The sequence below is a fragment of the Actinia tenebrosa genome, unplaced genomic scaffold, assembly GCF_029948245.1.
Source record: "Actinia tenebrosa isolate PJP-AT-01 unplaced genomic scaffold, QUT_ActTen_1.0 PGA_scaffold3__52_contigs__length_22856419, whole genome shotgun sequence".
Classification (NCBI taxonomy): domain Eukaryota; kingdom Metazoa; phylum Cnidaria; class Anthozoa; order Actiniaria; family Actiniidae; genus Actinia; species Actinia tenebrosa.
Genome location: NW_028292580.1, coordinates 14,785,503 through 14,805,387, shown reverse-complemented (window position 1 = coordinate 14,805,387; position 19,885 = coordinate 14,785,503). Strand labels below are relative to the sequence as shown.

The following is a 19,885-nucleotide window of genomic DNA, read 5'->3' as shown; positions in this document are numbered from 1 at the left end:
ACATTTTATCTCAAAGTACTTTTATGTTTTACACTTAAGTACAATAAAGATGTACAAGGATATTGTTTTACTTTACTTTATTCCATATATTCATATGAACCCACATTATCGTAATGACTAAACATGATATCATTGACTCAGACTTCAAAGTCTCCTGAACCTGACCCAGGCTCCTCTGTTGGCTCGACAGTAGTTGGCCGAGGTGGACTGGTGGTGGGTGCATAGACACATGTACCCCAGATCCAGTTCTTTCGACAGGTATGCCCTTCAACACATGGACAGGAAAATTTCTCCTGGAATACGTATGTCAAAGTTTCAGTTTATAAAATTTTGGACAAAATATAATGGTCAAATGTATGATACTTCTACGTGTCGTTAATAACGGCTTTCACGAGTTTGTTCTCTGGCTTTTTGAGTCTTTCTTTTAAATTTTCAATTGAAATACAGCACCGATGGTGACCAAGAGGAGGGGGGAGGTAGAGAGATGAAGAGTACATCACTGGATTATCTTAAGAAAGAACTTTTAGAACATATCATCATGATTTGCGAATTAAGTAATTTGATGGATTCTTGAAACTTGCCTGTGTTTATAGCCGCTATCTTGTTTGAGTTTAACAAAAGATTTTTCATAAGCGATTTATTAAGCGATTGAGTTTTATTCTCTTCAGGAAATGTTATCACAGGAAGCCCAAAAATTTATGTCTTCAAAGCACGACTTAAGACCTTAGTGAAATGATATCATGATAGGCAAACAAGGCTAGGCGCAAATGTATTTTGGCTTGATCTTTCCTTAATGCGTAGCACATCGTATTTTCCGAATTTTATTTTCGTGTGAACGAGAGGGCTTCCTGTGTTATAGTGGAATACAAGTGAGAGCGCTGAGTGCGCCGTTAGTCCTTTAGGCAGATATCATCCCAACCAACACCCAATAGACCTAATGTACGTTACCACCCAATTCAAACCTTCTGGGAATAGAAGCGTTTGTCTCTACGAATTCAAATGTGAAACCAAAATATGATGAACAATGAAACTGAGTCCCATGTGGTTTGAATTGGGTGGAAACGTTTATAGCAACATGTTAGCTGATTAGGCCTATCCCCGCTCCCCCTTTTTTTTTACAAGAAAACTATTCAACAAGTGAATATGTACCTGAACATCGCACCAATGACCAGGGCGCTGAAGGTAAGTACACATTCCAACTTTAACATTGTTCCATCGCTTGAGACAACACTGGTTGGAAGGGCAGTTAGACTTGTCCAGGCAGTAGCCTTGTCTTAGCTGGCACAGCCCAGGTGTCACACATTGGTGACCGAATTGACACTCGTTATCTCTGTAACACTGACGCTTCTTGCATAAGTCTATGGGATAGGAAGATAAGTAAGTTGTTCACTGTAATATACCTGGGATAGGACAGATACTCTGACTATATTTTATGTAGGGTGAAATGAACAGATCATATGCAAGAGCGGATTAAATCAGTTAATTGGGGTCATTTATGAAAAGGAACCTCCTGAATAAAGGATTGAAATCATGAACAAGACTAGGACTTTGAGTTAAGATAAAGGTGTAGGCGGTGAAGGATGTAATAAATAGGTAGACAGATACATAGACAGACAGACAGATAAACGAAAGGACGAAGGACAGAAAGGGCAGGTAGAAAGACAACTAGGCAGGGAGAGACACACATACATACTGATGCACAAACAGACACACGTGCAGAAAGGCAGGCCGGCAAGTTGAAAGACAAATGGACAGACCAAAACAGAATTTGGAATTACTAGCATACGTAAATACATTATTTTAAAAATAAAGACCATTTACTTTGGGCGAAATGTCTTCACATTTAAGACCACATGTTATTCTCTCTAGTATTGTTTTTTCTCTACTGGCAGCAATTCCAAAGATCGATACATTAATATGTATATAACTGAGTTTAAAATAATGAGGTAACATTTCGCCCAACAAGTAAAAGGCAGGATGTATCCAAACCATTAATGCAGATGTATCCCGACACTTTGCAATCTCTGTGTCTTTTGCAAGTCTGAACATAGTTGACGCACACGCCGGGTCTTTGACAGATCTGACCGGAGGGACACTGATAGTGGCGGAAGCATTGTTTTCTCTCGCACTGGTTATTCTTGCAGTAAAGGTAAGAACTTCTGCAGTGCCGGTGAGATCGACATCTTCGCTTGCCTGGCTTACACACGCGGTCACGGGTGTCGCAATAACTGTTGAGGTCGCAGTGCATGTGTCCACTACACGATCGTTTAGGATAACACCAGTACCATCTACAGAAGTATCCTGCACCGCAGTCTGATTGTCGTCTACATCTCCGCCACTACAAAAGAACATGAATAAGTTTCAAAACTACTTTGCGAAATGTCTCTAATTACGTGCTGTAGTAATAAGGGTCTTTGGGTCCTCGAGCTATTTATAGCTAATTAAAAATGCTGACGTGCGAGGTAACTGATTGACTCAATTAGTTCCAAAATTTCACACAACAGTTCGAATAGCGCAGCGCGCTGATTCTAAAAATAGCTTCGGACAAACATTGCATTCTGTTTAGCCGCTACGAGGATTATACGAACCGATTTTATTATTTTTACTTAAAGTTACAATAATAACCCATGTAAACTAAGATTAACTGCGATCGGCTGTGAAAATTATCTGCTGAAAGTAAACTTGTAAGTTTGTTTGCCCGAATTTCGTCTTTGTCTTCGTTTTTATGACGTCACGGCTGCGCTGCGCTATTAATGCTATTTCAATAAGCCTTTTCATAGTTTAAGAATCGATTCCACTGCGCATGCGATTTTATCCCGAATTTCTCACCTTCTTTTGTTCTTAATTAAACAAAAGAAGGTGAGAAATTCGGGATAAAATCGCATGCGCAGTGGAATCGATTCTTAAACTATGAAAAGGCTTATTGGAGGACAAACGATAGAGTTCTTTTCCCCTTAAAATAAACTGTAAATAACCAAAACAGTTAGAGTACAAATACTAGCTAAAAGCTTGCAACATTTTACACTAAATAATACTAAATAACACTAATTAAACAATAGAAAGCAATAGGAATAGAGTGCTCACACTAAGGCCCCGTCCACACGTATCCGGAAATTTTTGTATCCGCAAATTATTTTTTGCGGACACGAAAATGTTTGCGTCCACACGCAGCGTATTCGAATCGTTTTCACCGTCCACACGTATCCGTTTTCGTAAAATTTGCGGATACGGACACAAAAATTTGCGGACATGTGTGGACGCAACCCGTATCCATAAAAAATTTCCGGACACGTGTGGACGCAACACGTATCCATAAAAAATTTCCGGACACGTGTGGACGCAACACGTATCCATAAAAAATTTGCGGATACGTGTTGACGGGGCCTAAATCCGTGAAAAAATACTAATTTTTAGCACTAAATAGTGATAATTAAACGATAGAAAACAAAGGGATTCTGTATGAAATAGTACTAATTAGTACTATTTAATGTTCACGGTTTTAGTGCGTGCACTCTAATAGCGATAATATATTAATTTATGGTTACCAGGGACAGCACTATTTAGTGTTCATGATGTTGTATGTTGCACTAATTAATACTAAATAACACTAATTAAACTAGGATTAAATAATAGAAAGCAATAGAAATAACACGATAAGATAAGATATTTATTGTTACTAGGGATAACACTATTTAGTACTATTTAGGGTTCATTAATACATCTCCATATTAACCCATCAATCTATTTCTCGCTATTCTTAGAACAGCATTTAGATGCCAGTGCCTAAGTAGCTAGCTAAGAATTTACAAAATTTTGGGGGGGGGGGGGGGGGGGGGGGGGGGAACTTATAGAAATAAAACATCGAAATACAAATAGTATTGACACGGATCACTTTAAGATAAGCTATTCTTAGCCTTAAATTACTCTATTGTCCAACCGGTCTTTATTATGTATGCATACAGCCCCATGAATTTGTGGATGGATTTGTAACAAAGGAGAAAAAATGACTCGCGTAGCGAATACGAATGTTATTCCTACGTTTCGAGCAGCAGACAAGAAACGCTCTCAGGCTTTTTTTTTTTTTTTTTTTTCAGGAAAAAAATCGTTGCGCGCACGAAGTGGGAAAACGTTATTCGCTCTATAGCATGCAACACAACGTGACGCAACGAGAGTCAAGTTTTATAATCTTTTTTTTTTTTTTTTTTTTGATTTATAACTACCTAGTTTTTGTTTGAATATTTAGAATATAAATCAGCGTCATTTGAATTAAAATCCTCTGGAGCAGGAGAGCAAACGCCTTTATCAACATCACATGAAAATTTTTTTTAAATATGCCTTAAAAAACTACCTCAATGTGGTAAAATGCCAAAAAGAGATCAAAAAGTACCCCTTGCACGAATAGCACAAAATAAACTAAAATCCTCGTTATACTAAACAGCACAGATCCATACTTGACTACTTAATCAACATCTGAGTCAGTGCTGAGCACGCACTGACAACATATTACAATAAGAACCTATAATGAAGTGTTTACACTAAAGGAAGGTGATGGAGCGAGTGCTAGCTGTTAGTGCTGGGGCCTTTTTGATAGAGGGAGGGAGTTCCACACGAGGAAACAAAACCGGAAAATACCTGTTCTTAACACACGGACTACAGTGAAAACACCTTCAGCCTTATCAAGTCTATACTTTTCCTCGCAAGGACAAGCTCCAAGATGTCTAGCTGAAGCCAAGTGGCAAAAGGGTTTTCAAATATTTAACTGAGAAGAAGCCTTTTTTCCCTCATTTTTCTATTCTTTTGTCTTAATTTTTAGCAGGCTTGTCGTCTTCAGTAGCAAAGGGGTTTTCATATTTAGCAGGCGAGGAACAGTATTTTCTATTCGTTCTTCTTACCTTGAATTTTTTAGCAAGGTTGTCGTCTTTAGGTCCCTTGAGTTCTTCATTTAAAGATGCATCTTCATCTTCGACAAGGTCAGACGTCACAAACCCACCAAAAACCAGAGTCAAAAACATCAACGCAATCACAACTTCCAAACGTACCATGGCGTGAAGATTAAGGTCACAGCTTTAACCTGCTTAGCAAACGCTCCGGCTCTGAGAAATTGTGATATGGTTACGGTAGAACTGAAGCTCTTTACTGAATATCAAACTAAAGCTTACTACTAGCACCTAGTGATATGATGAAGTCTTATCACCTTCTCTTCCCACCTGTTTCAATACACTGAACAACGTTAACTTCTAATGTGATATGTTACCATGACAACTGTTTAATCAGCGGTCTTTATATGTAAAGTTCTAATTTTGTTTGTATTCTCTTTTTTAACTTACTTGACATGGGTGAAACTTGTTCTAATGCGTGGTACACGAAATGTAAAACGACGGACCTCCAAGAATTTCTTTTATTTTTGGATTTATTTTCAAATGTCTTTTTTTGGTGATTGTGTTGGTGATGCTAATGATGATGGTGGTGGTGTTGGGGATCAATGCGTTGATTAATAAAAAATTTTTATAATATTCTTTTTGGCTTTTCGTCGAAATCATATTCCGAAATTTTAGGTCAACAGTAAAGTATTATTAGCTTGTTTAAATTGTAGAAATTTTTGTTGCTGAAAACAAAGCTTTTTGACTGATTGTTTGTTTTGACATCAGAATTTCTCATTGTCATGAAAAGAATTTATTCACTGTTTCAAACATGTTGACTTAATATAAGCGACTTCATGAAGTAAAACAAACTAAAGCATTGAAATCCAAGTATCTTCTGTTCAAATAAGGCTCCACTGAAGTGAAATCATTAATGGAAAACCAGAGATTTTGGGGCAAAATGTAATCAAAAGTTGCACTGTGACAGAAGTGAACCTTCTAGTCTTGCGTAATGTTTCCTAGAACACGTGTCATTCTGTTGAGCAATATTTCTTTGTTTACGCAAGATGAATCATACATAAAAATCACTAGGACTTTAACAAAGGCTCTATAATCAAGTGCCTGACACGTGGCCAAAAATGGCGTGCAACTGATAAACTCATGTCATTCTCTTCAGCAATATTTCTTTGTTTATGCATGAGAAAGCATACATTAAAATCAGTAGGAATTGAACAAAGGGCTCTCTACGCAAGTGCCTGACACGTGGCCAAAAGTGAAGGGAAAATTAAAAGTTAAAAGTTTTCTATCATAAAATCAATATTAAAAAATCCTGTTACTTCGGAGAATTAATGGTGATATCATTTTTTCACTTAAAAGCGTTTAGCTTTTAGATGTACTTGGGCACTTTAAAAGCTAGCACCGCAAAAAAAAAAAAAAAAAAAAAAAAAAAGGGGTTGAGTCAAGTCCAGTTACGCCGGTTATTATCTTTACATTCAAACACTTTTGATTTTCTTGCTTACAAAACGGTTCTTCGTAATTTGAAAATTATTTTTTCTTAATTTGATTTAAATGAGATATTTACTATGGCATCCCAACTGTAAGAAAATGGCTATTCTTTTATGAGCTTTGCCACTCTGAAGAAGAGAGCATCAAAAAGCTATCGAAAACAACTGACTATTAGAGTTTCATTTCAATGCGATAAAAATCCATTGTATTCATGAAGTAAGATTAACCATCCAATCAGGTGCTTACGCTTACGCATGTACACTAACAAACTATCAGCTGACCAGAAATCACCAGGCGTCTTGAATAATTTCTACTTTTTAAAATTATTTAATAACATAAGCTGTTGTTTGTTTTGTTACAATTTTTCGTACCAGCTGTTCATCCAAATCCAACACATGTAACCGTAAATGATATTTTTTAAAGAGAATAAGTGCCTTCGATATTATATGAATTTCTGTCAAACTTGTCAGTAATGTTATGCCAAATATTTCAAGTTTATTTGCTTTTCTAGTTTCCTGAGTTAATAACAGGTATCGAGTGCTGACTTTTCTTGTTTCTTGGCAGGATATAAAAAAGAGAAGAGAAGACAGCAACTCTAGTATTTGTGCTGTAGCTCCAAAGTTCTATTCAATCAGAACTGAGCTTCTTCGACTCTAAAAAGTTTATGTTTGAACACACACACGCACCCACACAAAACCACCTTAAAATCTTATAGATACTCTGCTTGAAACAGCCTCTGGGTTGATAAAAGTCACACAGTGACAAAGGAATTAGGCACATACGGTTTGCAAATAAGAAAAATAAGAAACGAGTTGCTGCATGTTAGACGAGTTGCTGAAGAGCTGCTGCGAATAAAAAACGAGTTGCTACAAATAAGAGAATTGCTGAAAATATTAAACGCCAGCTTGTTGCTTTTTTCTTTTTTCACTAAAATCAATGCGGAAGTAACTCAGTTCTCTAATTGTAATAATGGACAAAATAATGATTACAGATTTTGTCCTTCCAATTAATGAAATAAATCAACAATACAAGTCTATCTATCAGACACGGAGTATATACTTATTTCAATAAAGATAGTCACCTGAAAAACTATAAAGCTGAGGCCGATAAGGATTATGGGTAGATACATTTTACATGTTTCAACCGCTTGATAACTGTTGATGGACTTGCATATCTTACCAGTTACAGTCTCACCTCTCCTGAGCATCATCAAGCTGCAGTTTATATCAAAAAAGCTTTACTTGTTTGAAATGAATTGTTTCCCATGATCCTCAGTGATCTCAGCTTTCTAGTTGGTGACTAACTTTATTGAAATAAGTATATAACCACATTAGTAATACTGCTACTGCACCAGTAAACATTATGGGCTCACGAGAGTGACGTATTCTCGGCAGTTACTGAGAAAAGTGACATCACTCGACTTTTGGATTAGCAAAAAGCTCTACTAGTAATCTCACTTTTAAGCGTTTAAGCTTAACTGTTCATCCCAACGTTTGTAAGATTAAGGAAATCTTTTATTTTAAAGAAAAATCTGGGTTTAGAACGAGAAATACTGGATGAAAATACAGCTATTAGTGCTAAAAATAAAAGATAGCGTGGAGTCATATGTCTTTTGAACGAAGATTTGTCAAGGAAGGAATTAAGAACATGTTTTTCCTTTACAAGAGATTTTTATGATACCATTTACTTTCATAAGATGCCAGGTTTTTAGATTTTTTTAAATAAGTGAGACATTTTAAGATTTATGAAATTGTCGTGTTTGCATGGATTTTGTCAAGGAAAAAAAACAAGGAAATATATGTATATATCCGGCAATTTTGAATAAAATTATGTGGCCTCAAAAGGTCTTGTTCATATACGGTTATCTTAGATGAAGTTTATGATTTATCAATGCCGAAAACGACGAGGAAAGGTTTTATTGATATAAGGAACTTTGAAACGAACTATTTATATAAGGACTTTAGATATAGTTAAACTTTATTCAAAAGATTTGATAATTGATAATTTATAATAAACACATAACGTGCAAAAAGCAAAATCAAGGGCTAATCAAGGCAGGTTATTGTCGGATATTCGGCATTTATTCTTTGTAAAGGAAAGAAGAAGAAAAAAAGAGAAAAAAAAATGGGAGGGCTCTTCTGACAACCAAGTGAATGATTACCAGATGCTCAGTAAAGCCTGAGTTTTTTTGTTATGAACGAATTCATGGCCAGATACTATCATGATAAACCAAGAGAAAAAAGATACAATTGCTTAAATCTATTTATACTATTAAAACAAGAAAACACTTCTCACACTTCCTCACGCCGGAATATATCAAAGTACTGAATTTAGTCGTACTCGTGCTGGCGATAGATAGATTATCCTTAGATATGCCATAAAAGGGCCCTCGGAAATAATCAATATATGAGTCATTTCGTTCTTGTACTTTCTCTAATTATAGCAGATGCAGGATTATTGAGAAATGCTATTTAACAAAATGGCCATCAATTCTGACAAGTTCTGTGGTGGAAACGGTTTATTTTTTTCTGCTGTATATGGAATTCTTCACAATCGTTTAAAAAGTTTGTAAATATGTTTGAGAATGCAGAGAAAAGCTCAATATAAAACGCGTAAACCTGCTCGACCTGATAATATACCCAAATGTCAGATTGTAATCGGTGAAAGTCAACGTTTTCCCAATATTTTTAAAACTCTATTAATCAGTTACTTCGGAGCCAACATTCTCTTACTTTAATGAATTGATGAATTAGGAGAAGTTTTATATCAAAAAAGGATATCAAAAACCTCCTAAAATTTGACAGAAATGTTGGGATAATCAGTAGTCCATGCCAAATGTTAGAATTATGAACGGCAGTTGATAAATATGAACTGACTGAATCAACGGAAATGAAAGGAAGAGATAGACACTGAATTTTGACATTTGGTCGAAGCATGGAAGTAAAATAAGATGTTGGGGAAACAGAGCCGGATAAAAAGAACACTTTCAAGTAGAAAAAACTGACTCAAAACAAACTCATTTTCAGCTGCTTGAAACCGCCTGCTTAGTTTTATACTCGGAATTTGGCCAATTTCAATTCAGTTCATAAATCAAACAAACTAGAATAGAAGATAAAAAAGAGAAAATGAAAAGTCTTCTTATGCTGTCATTCAAAACAAACCTTTGTTGTGCACAATTTAAATGTATTGTACGTGACTTGTAGATATTTGGTTTTTCGACTACTACGACTATTTTCATCTTAAAAGACAAAAATATTTTCATGTTGTATCACAAAATCGGAAATAAAATTTTCCGTATTGAAGTGGAAAAATGGTAACAAAGATTTGTAGCATTTTTTGAAGAAGAAATATCCTTCCAAAGGCCGAGAAATATACCTTTTTATCACTAAAAATCAAGTGAAAGAAGCTATTCAAGGGTACGCTTCTTCAAGCCAAAAAACCTAAGGCTGACGAATGAAGGTTTTTGTTCCTAATGCTTTACACGTGGCGGTTACATCCGCCCTGAGGTTTGTTCTAGGGCTAAACGAATTGAATAGTATGCGTTTTAGATCCTGAATAGTTTCATTAAATAGAGGAAGTGCTATCTCCCGTCAACAAAGACTGGGTTACAATATATTTAAAAATCTTAAATATAGACAAAGAGGGTTTTGTCGTGCGATTTTGATTTATACGCTGTAAGTGTGCTGTTCCGAAAACCAAGTAGCGTTTTGGAATTGGGTTTTCGAGTGCAACCGGCGTTCTTTCATGGCGATATACGTACTGGCCATCGACTAGACGCTTTTATAACAGAGCTGTAATAATATTTAGTAAAAGGGATGAAAGAACGAGCCATTTGTCTAGGATTTGTTGGTCATCATTGTTAACCGCGTAGGAATCGCGACGGGCAAATTATTACAGCGTAGGGCCGGATCAGTTGTTTTTCCTTCCGAATGTGAACTTTTCAAAATAAACAACAAAGAAAAACATTTAAAAAATAATATTTGAAACATTAAAAATAAAGGTATTATAGTATTAAAATTTTTTGGTCAAATATCAGAGGTATAAATAGAGATAGAAAGAAATAAAATTGGGCAGAGTACTGAGAACTAGTCCGCGTTGGTATCTCATCTAAAACAGGCAGGCAGCATGCTGTTCTAAACTGAAATAACTGTTTTCAATTCGCTGGCTCTTTTAATAGATAATTTGTTTTGTGAACATTAATTTTTTAAGTCATTTTCTAGGAAACTGAGGTGGCCATATCTCATTACAAACATAGGAAAATAAACGTGTTTAAGCTTGAAAAATAAAAATAACCGTAAATTCATGAAAACTTGCACACAATCTGATTCACTTAGTATTACAAGTTACAGGGCCGGCGTCTATACTCACAAACTGGTTTCCAACAAATCTCCTTTCCATAATTAGCCATAGACATTTAAGATTTATTTTTCATTTTTTTTAAGTGGATTTTTTATGATTCATGAACCGGCTTTTGAGGGCAGGACTGAAGACGATTGTCAGTTCTCCATCACACCGATCTAAACGTACGAAATCTGTTTTGTTTCTAAACAATGTATCAAATCTTTCCGCGATATTGATTTAAAAAAATGCTTAGATAATAATTCCTCATTCGGTAATTTGCCCCTTATAAAGAGAGAAAATCAAATTATTAATAATGAATTCTTTTGTTTTAGAAATGATCTTAGAAGTATAGCGTGGACTACTATAAACTGATACACACCTGCTCTACGAAGGCGTCTGGCAAAATTTAACCAGTGTTTTTTTTAAAACTCTCACATACAAAACGAAATGAAAAAAAACATGTAAGAAGTCAGTGACTCCATACTGCTAGAAACTCTGCTTCCATAATCAATAATTAGTGTCTGGGAAGGATGTAAAAAAGACTCAAATGCTGAGAGTTAATTAAATAATATATCGGTTTTTGTGTTATTTAGTTAATTTTACCAAATCAATCGTCTTGACGTACTTAATTTGAAACGTCATATTTCCGAGTCAGATAGCTCGAAGGATATCTTAAATAGAAATCAAAGAAACAGAATGCGACAGAACGAGACAGTGACTTTAAGGAAAGTTGCTCAGTCTTCATATAAAGAGTAAAGAGTTCGAGGATTCTTATAAGACTCCACTGAATCATCGTCAAAATGTCTCGAATAGTCATCCTACTTCTCTTTTGCTGTTTCTTCTACGAGACTTCTTTAGGGAAAAGTGTCGCTAATGAAAAGAAAGAAGGTTAGTTTTATAAATTATTGTTAGTTATGCGAGGATGTTTTCAAGGGTTTTACGAAACAATTTCGGTGGGAAAAAACGGCAAAAACGGCATGTCGTATAATTCGTCGTAATCATCCTGTTTAGTATTTTCCACTTATTCGTAAAATTCCAGGGTACTAATTCCAGAAATATCAGTGCCATGCTGCATTAATCACCACACCCAGTCGAAGAAAGATTTACTGCGCATGTTCGGGCGGGAAACAATGGCTAAACGTATGAAGTAGTTATTCAAAAAAAAAAAAAAAAAAAGAAAGAAAAAAATTTAAGAATAAACTCAGTAGTATATCAGGTCTGATTTTTAAATTTTTTCAATTTTCTTTCCTTTATGAATTTATAGCAAAAAGGCGTTTTTCATTGATCAATAAGCCATAATTCCATGTGGGTTGCATTAATTACCAGTCTTTCCCTTTTAAAAAGGCATGGTATTAGATTAGGGTTGGGTCAGATTTGACTAGTTATTGATTTTTTGCTGTTGTTGTTGTTTAGATCAAAATAAAAGGCAATTTCTACCGATACCAAGGTGTAGTTATGACTTCGAGTGTCCAGTGTCGAGCCGATGTGACTCGACCTACAACATCTGCATACCAGAACAAGGTCAGAAAATATTACAAATAATACTCAAAGGAATGAGACATGATAAAAATGAAAAAACATGTAATACCTAAGGCTCTACAGGCCTTTTTAAATCGAGAATGATTTCCCCGGCCCATTTCAGGCCGGATAAACTTGAGATCCTATGTTTGAGTTCTATCCAGATTCAGGTGTCTTCTTTTGCGCAACCATTAAACAAAGGAATAATACTATATAGAATGACAGCTGGTCTTACACTGTATAACAATGACCTAAGCTAGAAGGGTCTACAGACCGATTACTTTGGGTGTAAAGTTTTTTTATTTTAGACCATGTGTCATTCCCTTGAGTATTATTTCTTTTCTTTATTAATTGTCCCACTTGACTAGTATGGACGTTTATCACACGGCGGCCATGTTTAATACCCATTAATGCCCATTTTATGCACATGTTCAACAGGCTTCAGGGCGACATGAATAAATTGCTCCTAGACTGACTTTCGTGGTTTTTAAAAAGTCGAGACTAAAATCTCACTATGAAGAAAGCGCCAATAAAAATATCTTTGTTATCAAGAGTACAAGTGGTTTTGAGGCGCCACGAATTTGAAATGTTGTAAGCAAATAAAACAACTATAGGTACTGCTGTTTGAAGAAATTTACTTATAAGATAACGAATGCAAAGTTAATTGGATTAATGGGTTGCAAGCATTCCCAAGAGAGTCAAAAGACAAAAGCATGACGGCCATTGTGGTGCCGTTAACAATGAATGCTAATGAGAAATAACTAACTAACGCTCCCCCGAGAGGCCGCGATGACGTAACGTGCAATCGAAGAATTTAGTAGGCTTTCCTTACATGTCTTTTAACACCACTTGACAGTTGAAATTATTGGTGATTTTCCCGAGGCCATCGGCTGTTTAACTTTAAAATTGTTAGGCTTTTAAAGCAAGATTCCGATTTTTAATTTTTTTGAATGAATTTATCGTACGCCATACAAACGTTTTGACAACGTTGATCGATATTTTGAGATTTTTAATTTTTTGATTTATGCTAGAAATCTTAGCCAAATATTATTCTGCGTTTTACTGATTTATAAATTAGTACACTTTCCGCTTTGCGCACTTTACGTTTCCACGTTTTACCGCGACTCCATCTCCTGCACATCGCTATATCTTTACCATCACTTTTAAACATTTAAACAGATTTACTTAATCTTATCAAAGACTTACATATTTCACTCGACTCGTTCTGTTTCGTTAATGAATCGCCGGATCTTCATGTTTTGTTATTCAGTTCAAAATAGGCTGTCAGACTCTGCCCAAGAAGAAGACTAATAGACCTTATTAGCCATTCCTAGGTTGAGGAAAACTGGGTTGAGTTTACATTGTACTGAGTGGAGCATATTTCCAAGATGGCATCTATTTGGTTCCTTAAAACAGTCCCTCAGTGCACGGAGGAATCTACATAGCACTCGGTGTATTGTATTCACAAAATCTATTGTATTCTATTGTAGTTCTATCCATGTATTAGGAGTAATTCATTGCATTTTTATGAATACATTTTTCTCAACTGCTTGCTACTTACGCCTTCCCCCTCCCCCCCCCCCACCCCCCCCCCCCCCCCTCAGTGCACTGCAATGCCAACAAGACCCAGATTTTACCTCGAGCTAGGAATATCTTATTGGTTGAAGTGTCATGTTTTTCCATCGAAAACTACTTGTCATTCCCTAGAATATCATTTCTCTGTTTACTGGTTAAGCACGAGAAGACACATGAATATGAATACAACTGCAACAATGAATCTTATTCTCAAAAGAATGACACGTGGTCTGAAATGGGACAACATTATGCCCAAGGTAAAGAGATTCATTAACTACATTATCTTGATGCATTCAGAGATTGAAGTCAAAAAACATTTGAATACACAAAAATACAATGAATTTTGGTAGTAGGTGCTAGTCTAATGACGTCATATAAGTCTCTAATCCAGATCCCTAACTGCACTAATCAAGGCCTGGTTGCCAATCAATTGCAGGTCATTCTAATGGAAAGCGTGAACCTATAGACATTCCCTGATAGAAAGACGCCAACATCAGTAACAACACTGATATAAGTTCTCTGTAAGTGAACCGGAAACTAAAGAAGTCACTGAAGCCGGAAGCATTCGAAAACCACAAAAAACAAGACGTTAAAATGGTCACCACTTGTACTCTAGGAGCTTCTGGATTTCTTAAATAGTCAACACCACTTTATAAACCTGTCAATAAACCCTCAAATGAATTAAAAACGCATTAGTATTGACTTTGTGTTTACTGTTGTTCCCTCACTGACACCAATATGTAGTTTTTATTACCAGAAAGGAATTCAATGTCACTATCAATCAATATGTTCCTAAGTGAGTAACAGTGGGCGGAGCCTGCTTAGACAGAAGTGATTAATGTCTACGCATGCTCTAATTCGTTGACTGCTGTAATGGACCTAATTTCAAGAAGGGTGCATTCGAGACAGCCGACCTAGAAAAATTAATTTGAGTCCTAAAGGAGGAAGGGGGAGCTGTAAAAAAAAAGGTTTTATAAGAGAAATGTTCATGCCCCCCCCCCCCCCCACCCCCGGCATATTCAATGAACTTTCCCTAAAGACTACCTAATACAAATAAACTTGAGGAGCATCCAAGTTTTGTTCGTCACGTTTTGTTTGCTTTATTAAGAACAACGATAACTATAATTCATTATATAGATATCGATGAAATATCAGGTTTTATCATATAATTATCCACAAAATATCTATATTTCTCCTTTTCTAAAAACTGATATTTTCACATGTGAAAATAACATGTTATTTTCACATGTGAATATATCGTTACCATGCGTATTTAAGCTATTAGTTTATAAATAAAAACTTTTTGTTTATGGATAATTATATAATAAACAGAATATTACATGGGCGCTTGGAGATACGAAATTTATCTTCTCGTGTTGAAAATCTCAAGAGAGAGATCTTTTCAACACTCGAAGATAAATTTCGTATCTACGCGCGCCCATGTAATATCCTCTATTTCTCCAGTGTCGAAAATTTAATATCTTTCACCAGTGGAAGATACCATATCTTTCAAACGTGAAGATATCGCTGTTGACATAGTAACGTATTTAAAAAAAACATCTTTGAGCTTTTGCTTTATTTAAGTTTCATCGATGTCTATATAATAAACAGAACATTACATGGCCGCTTGGAATTAAGAATTTTATCTTCTCGCGTTCAATTTAGATATCACACTCGTTCGCTGCGCTCACTCGTGAGATATCTATTGAACACTTGAAGATAAAATTCGTATCTACGCGCGCCCATGTAATATCCTCTATTTATGAGGCCCTGTCAGGGTTTAATTTTGAAAGTCAACAATCTTGAAACGGTAACGCGAGATCCAGGAACTAGCGACAAACGACAGACTGCTCTAATGATTTACCGATAGTGAGGACCTGTTTTAATGAAATTAGGGGTACAGACAACAGACACAAGGATGTTCTGAAATTGCGACATAGGCAGTTGTGAAATTCAGACAGAGGACACGAATACTACCCCAAATAGGGCCTCATTTATTTAACACCCGATCACATGTTGAGGCCCCAACAAAAGAAAATCCAAAATACGCACATGGAAAATGTACAGTTAACGTAGAGATTTTCGCCGTTCTTGTGAAACGTAAAATAATCATATTGATGATATCAATTGGAATGTACCTGAAATGGATTGCATGAAAGCATAAGAATAAAATGAATTGGATGAAAGTATAGGAATAAAATGGATTGTGAAAGTGGGAGTGAGAATGCCACGTTACCTGAAATAAATTGGATAAAAATATATACAAGAATGAGAATGTATATGATCAGACCTTTGCTATATTACGTCGGCTTTCTTAAAGTTTATGAAATATGCCAGGTGGGGGGTTTATTGAATAATAGAGTGGCGGGTTGCGTTTGAAATAATTTGCCTTCAGTTTCGCATGTTCCAACCGATCAGCAAATTCAATTGCTTTTTAGATGTGCTTCTCATTGAAAAGCGTCAAGTCATATAAAAAGATATTGCGACAGTTGTGTATTCTATAAATGTTCCAATAGTTGCCCCCTCCGCATCCCATAATGTGTTGATTAAAACAATAGAATTCAATGAAAATTCAAGATGGCCGCCGTATCAATGAAAATTCAAGATGGCCGCCGTATCAATGAAAATTCAAGATGGCCGCCGTAATGGTAAAAAGGTCGATTAGATTCAATGAAGGTATAGAAATAACAATGGGCCTGAATTAATGTTTCCCACTCCTAAGAAAAGGGTTAATCATGATAAAAATTTGAGCTCTGTAAGCGATTTCCAAAACACGTTAATCAAATACTTTCAAGTTAGGTCCCGTGTCGTGCACGGCCATTACACATATTATGAGTGTCAGATTTTGAGACTGAAGAATTAACTCGTGCCAATACGTGTTATAGAACAGGTTCTGAAGAAGTTTTGAAATGTGAAAAATTTAAGTAAGGTGGCACTTACCTCGACCACCTGTTGTGTCTACTTGAAAGGAAAATTCAAAACACACACATGGAAAGTGTGCTGTTATCATGTTATGTCATGTTAGAGAAACGTGAAAAGTTCTATTGATAATATCGTATTCCTAAGAAAAAACTTTTATTTATATAGTGCTTTTCACCATAGAAACTTCGGCAAAATTATTGTCATGCACATAAAAATATTTTCTTGCCTTTTTTTTTTTTTTTTTTTCTTTTTGATTTCCCTAACGTGGAATGATCAGACACTTAAGCGAACAATAAGCTGTACGCTTTTTTTAGCCTTTTTAGCCGGTGAAAGCTCTATTGATGATAAAGTTAAAACCAGCGTATAAGAACCTAGATTTTAAGAACCTTTTAGGCAAAAATTTTCCATTAAGCTTTACGCTATATTGTTAGGTGTTTCAAGAAATAAATTGATATTATCCTTTATATATATATCTTTTCTAAACATGAAATGAATAGCAAAGGAGGGAAGGGAAAAATATATCATATCACAAAAAGTCTTTGTTCTTCTTTGCGTGACTTGGTCACCAGAAAGTGTTATTACGTATCGTGAGACATCAGTCAGTAATATATCACAGCTTATTTATCATTTATGAATTTTAGGGTAACATAACATATATAAGACCACCTCCTTAGGTGTAGTAACATATCAACCTTCGCTGACAATCAAAGCCACGGCCACTCAGAGATCGACAAGAAATCTTCAAGGTAATAACTAGTAAGTGATAGTCTTCAATACTATTCAGCTAGTAAGTTTAATATATTTTTTAGCCAACCTAATCAATTTTCTGTTTCCCTTACTGTCTTTATACCGCTAATATCTGGTCAAGCCCTTCCATTCCATGCCAACTTGTTACTCTTCTCAATATACTAGTTTTATCCCAGTCGATGTCATGCCCGCCCATTGTCTTGGCATGTTTGGACAAGGCCAATTAGTCAACAATTTGACGGTGTTTCTGGTATATAGCGATCTCCCAGTCTTTACTATGTTTATAGTAGGACACCTTTTGCATTGGTATTTGAATTGGTAGATGACAAGGCAACTTGTTAAACAAATCCAACAATTTAATATTTTAGCGATTTTAATCATATTCGTATTCTTGCTGTTGAATATTTCGTTTATCTTCCTCTTTATTACAGACACAACATGTCTCGTCTTTATGTCCTCCTATTTCTTAGTTGTATCCTGTTGGCCCATTTCGTTGAGGCTAAAAAACGGCGTAGTAAACGTAAGTTTTCAAATAGTGATAATCTATCCGTGAAAAAGCTTAATAACAAAATTGTACAAAATAGTGCAAAGTTATGCAAGTCTACGATCTACTGAGGTCTACTGAACTTACTAATTTGTGCAAATTTGTCCAATTTCTTACAAAGTTTATCACGGGTATATCCTATGCACTCTACTGGGAAACGATTACCAATTGATACTGTAGACTCATCGTACGTACCTTTCCTTACTTAAGTAGTAATGCTATTCTGATTCTTAAACTAATTTCTAATATTTTATTTTAGCTACCCTTGAGGAATTTATAGGCCGTTTTAAGAACGACATACTTTAAATATTGCAATTGGTATTCAACACAAGCAATTTTGTTCCATTCTCTGATCAAGCATCCAGCATCCATAATTCCATATATGCGGGTTGCATTAGTTACCAGTTTTTACCTTTAGAAATTACGGTATTTAATGTTATTCTTATTTTTTGCTTAGGTCAAATTGGAGGCGGAGGTGGGGGATTTCTTCCGACAGCACAGTGTAGCAATGATAATGACTGTCCAAGATCTTTTCGATGTCACCCAACACACCACCTTTGTGAACAAATTCGGGTCAGAAGATATTAATTATAATGTTAAACAGATCTCTTGTCATTGTCGTTTGAATACGATTTTCATTTTGAACTGTATACACATACAATGATAAAAGGGTAAATTTTACACCGTGAAAAGATGGAAAAACTTACTGACGTATCGGACGCTAGTCCTTCGTCGGAGTAAAAGAGAGAGGTGGTAGAAAGGAGTTTTTATATACTAAGAACAAAAGAAACCAATGAGAACAAGGTGGGCAAGGAAACGAAAGAAACAATCAAAAGACAAAAGAGTGGGTTAGTTAAAAGCAAAGCGTTCATTAATCCCATTGGGACTAAGAGTGCTAAATAGGTGAATAATAAACCGCACTTCTTTGGTATTGCGACAATCGTTGTTACCGTTAATCAAAGAAGACCGAAAACAATGAAGTCAGAAAGAGAATGGTTTGCTTGTTAGAATTGGCGGTAAACTGGTTTGTATACACATGAATGCATCTTCTTCTGTGCAACCGTAAAGCAAAGAACAAATACTCTCGGCAATGACAGGCGATCTGTAATGGGCGAACATTGCACACAATCTAAACGTTCGCATTTCAGTTGCCGCGTTTATTGAATTCAATTGTTTTTCATTTTTTTCGTAGGGTTCGACAAAACAAAAAGGACAAAAGGAAAAAAGTACTTGATAAAGAGATAAAAAGTACTTGTACTACTACTTGTACTCTAGCAGCTTCTGGAGTTCTCCGTAATTATAAAACTGTCTTGAATAATCAATAATGACCTATGAACCTGTCAATAAACCCTCGAATGAATTAAAAATGCATTAGTATTGACTTTGTGTTCCCTTTGTGTTCCCAGTGTACCCTTCCCCTGGATCTTGTTTTCTCCATATTTCGAAAAATCAGTAGTGCAATCAAACTTCAGGAAGAAAGGAAGGAAGGAAGAAAGATAGAAAGAAAGAAAGAAAGAAAGAAAGAAAGAAAGAAAGAAAGAAAGAAAGAAAGAAAGGAAGGAAGAAAGAAAGGAAGAAAGAAAGAAAGAAAGAAAGAAAGAAAGGAAGAAAGAAAGGAAGGAAGAAAGAAAGGAAAAGAATAAACAATAAACTCGTGGCAATGGGTGAGTGTTGAACAGGTTCTGGAGAAGCAACAATTTTCATAAAAAGATCACGATCACCAGTTACGTCTACTTGAAAGAAAAATTTAAAAAGACGCACATAGAAAATATACTTTACCATACTTTCGTTTTCGCGAAAGGTGAAAAGTTCTATTGATGATATCGTATATTTAATATCGTACCGAGGAAAAACTTTTATTTATAGTATTTTT

General features: G+C 35.5%; 2 protein-coding genes and 1 long non-coding RNA gene across 3 annotated transcripts; 2 read left to right on the top strand and 1 right to left on the bottom strand.

The window, feature by feature from the left end:
• Positions 1-62: 62 nt before the first annotated feature.
• Positions 63-5,192, bottom strand: LOC116298500 (uncharacterized). Its single transcript, XM_031707002.2, has 4 exons — positions 4,893-5,192; positions 1,990-2,338; positions 1,150-1,358; positions 63-293 (listed from the first exon to the last, which is right to left on the bottom strand). The coding sequence occupies exons 1-4, from the start codon at positions 5,040-5,042 to the stop codon at positions 138-140; spliced, it is 864 nt and encodes a 287-aa protein (XP_031562862.1). The 5' UTR covers positions 5,043-5,192; the 3' UTR covers positions 63-137.
• A 6,200-nt stretch (positions 5,193-11,392) lies between these two features.
• Positions 11,393-14,501, top strand: LOC148908725 (uncharacterized). The gene is made up of 3 exons (XR_016120776.1): positions 11,393-11,594; positions 12,120-12,227; positions 14,236-14,501. It is a non-coding gene; the product is annotated as an uncharacterized LOC148908725 (long non-coding RNA).
• A 2,880-nt stretch (positions 14,502-17,381) lies between these two features.
• On the top strand, positions 17,382-19,393 carry LOC116298372 (uncharacterized). Its single transcript, XM_031706798.1, has 4 exons — positions 17,382-17,467; positions 17,900-17,988; positions 18,470-18,585; positions 19,205-19,393. Exons 2-4 carry the CDS (start codon positions 17,920-17,922, stop codon positions 19,335-19,337), a joined length of 318 nt encoding a protein of 105 aa, XP_031562658.1. The 5' UTR covers positions 17,382-17,467; positions 17,900-17,919; the 3' UTR covers positions 19,338-19,393.
• Positions 19,394-19,885: the final 492 nt, after the last annotated feature.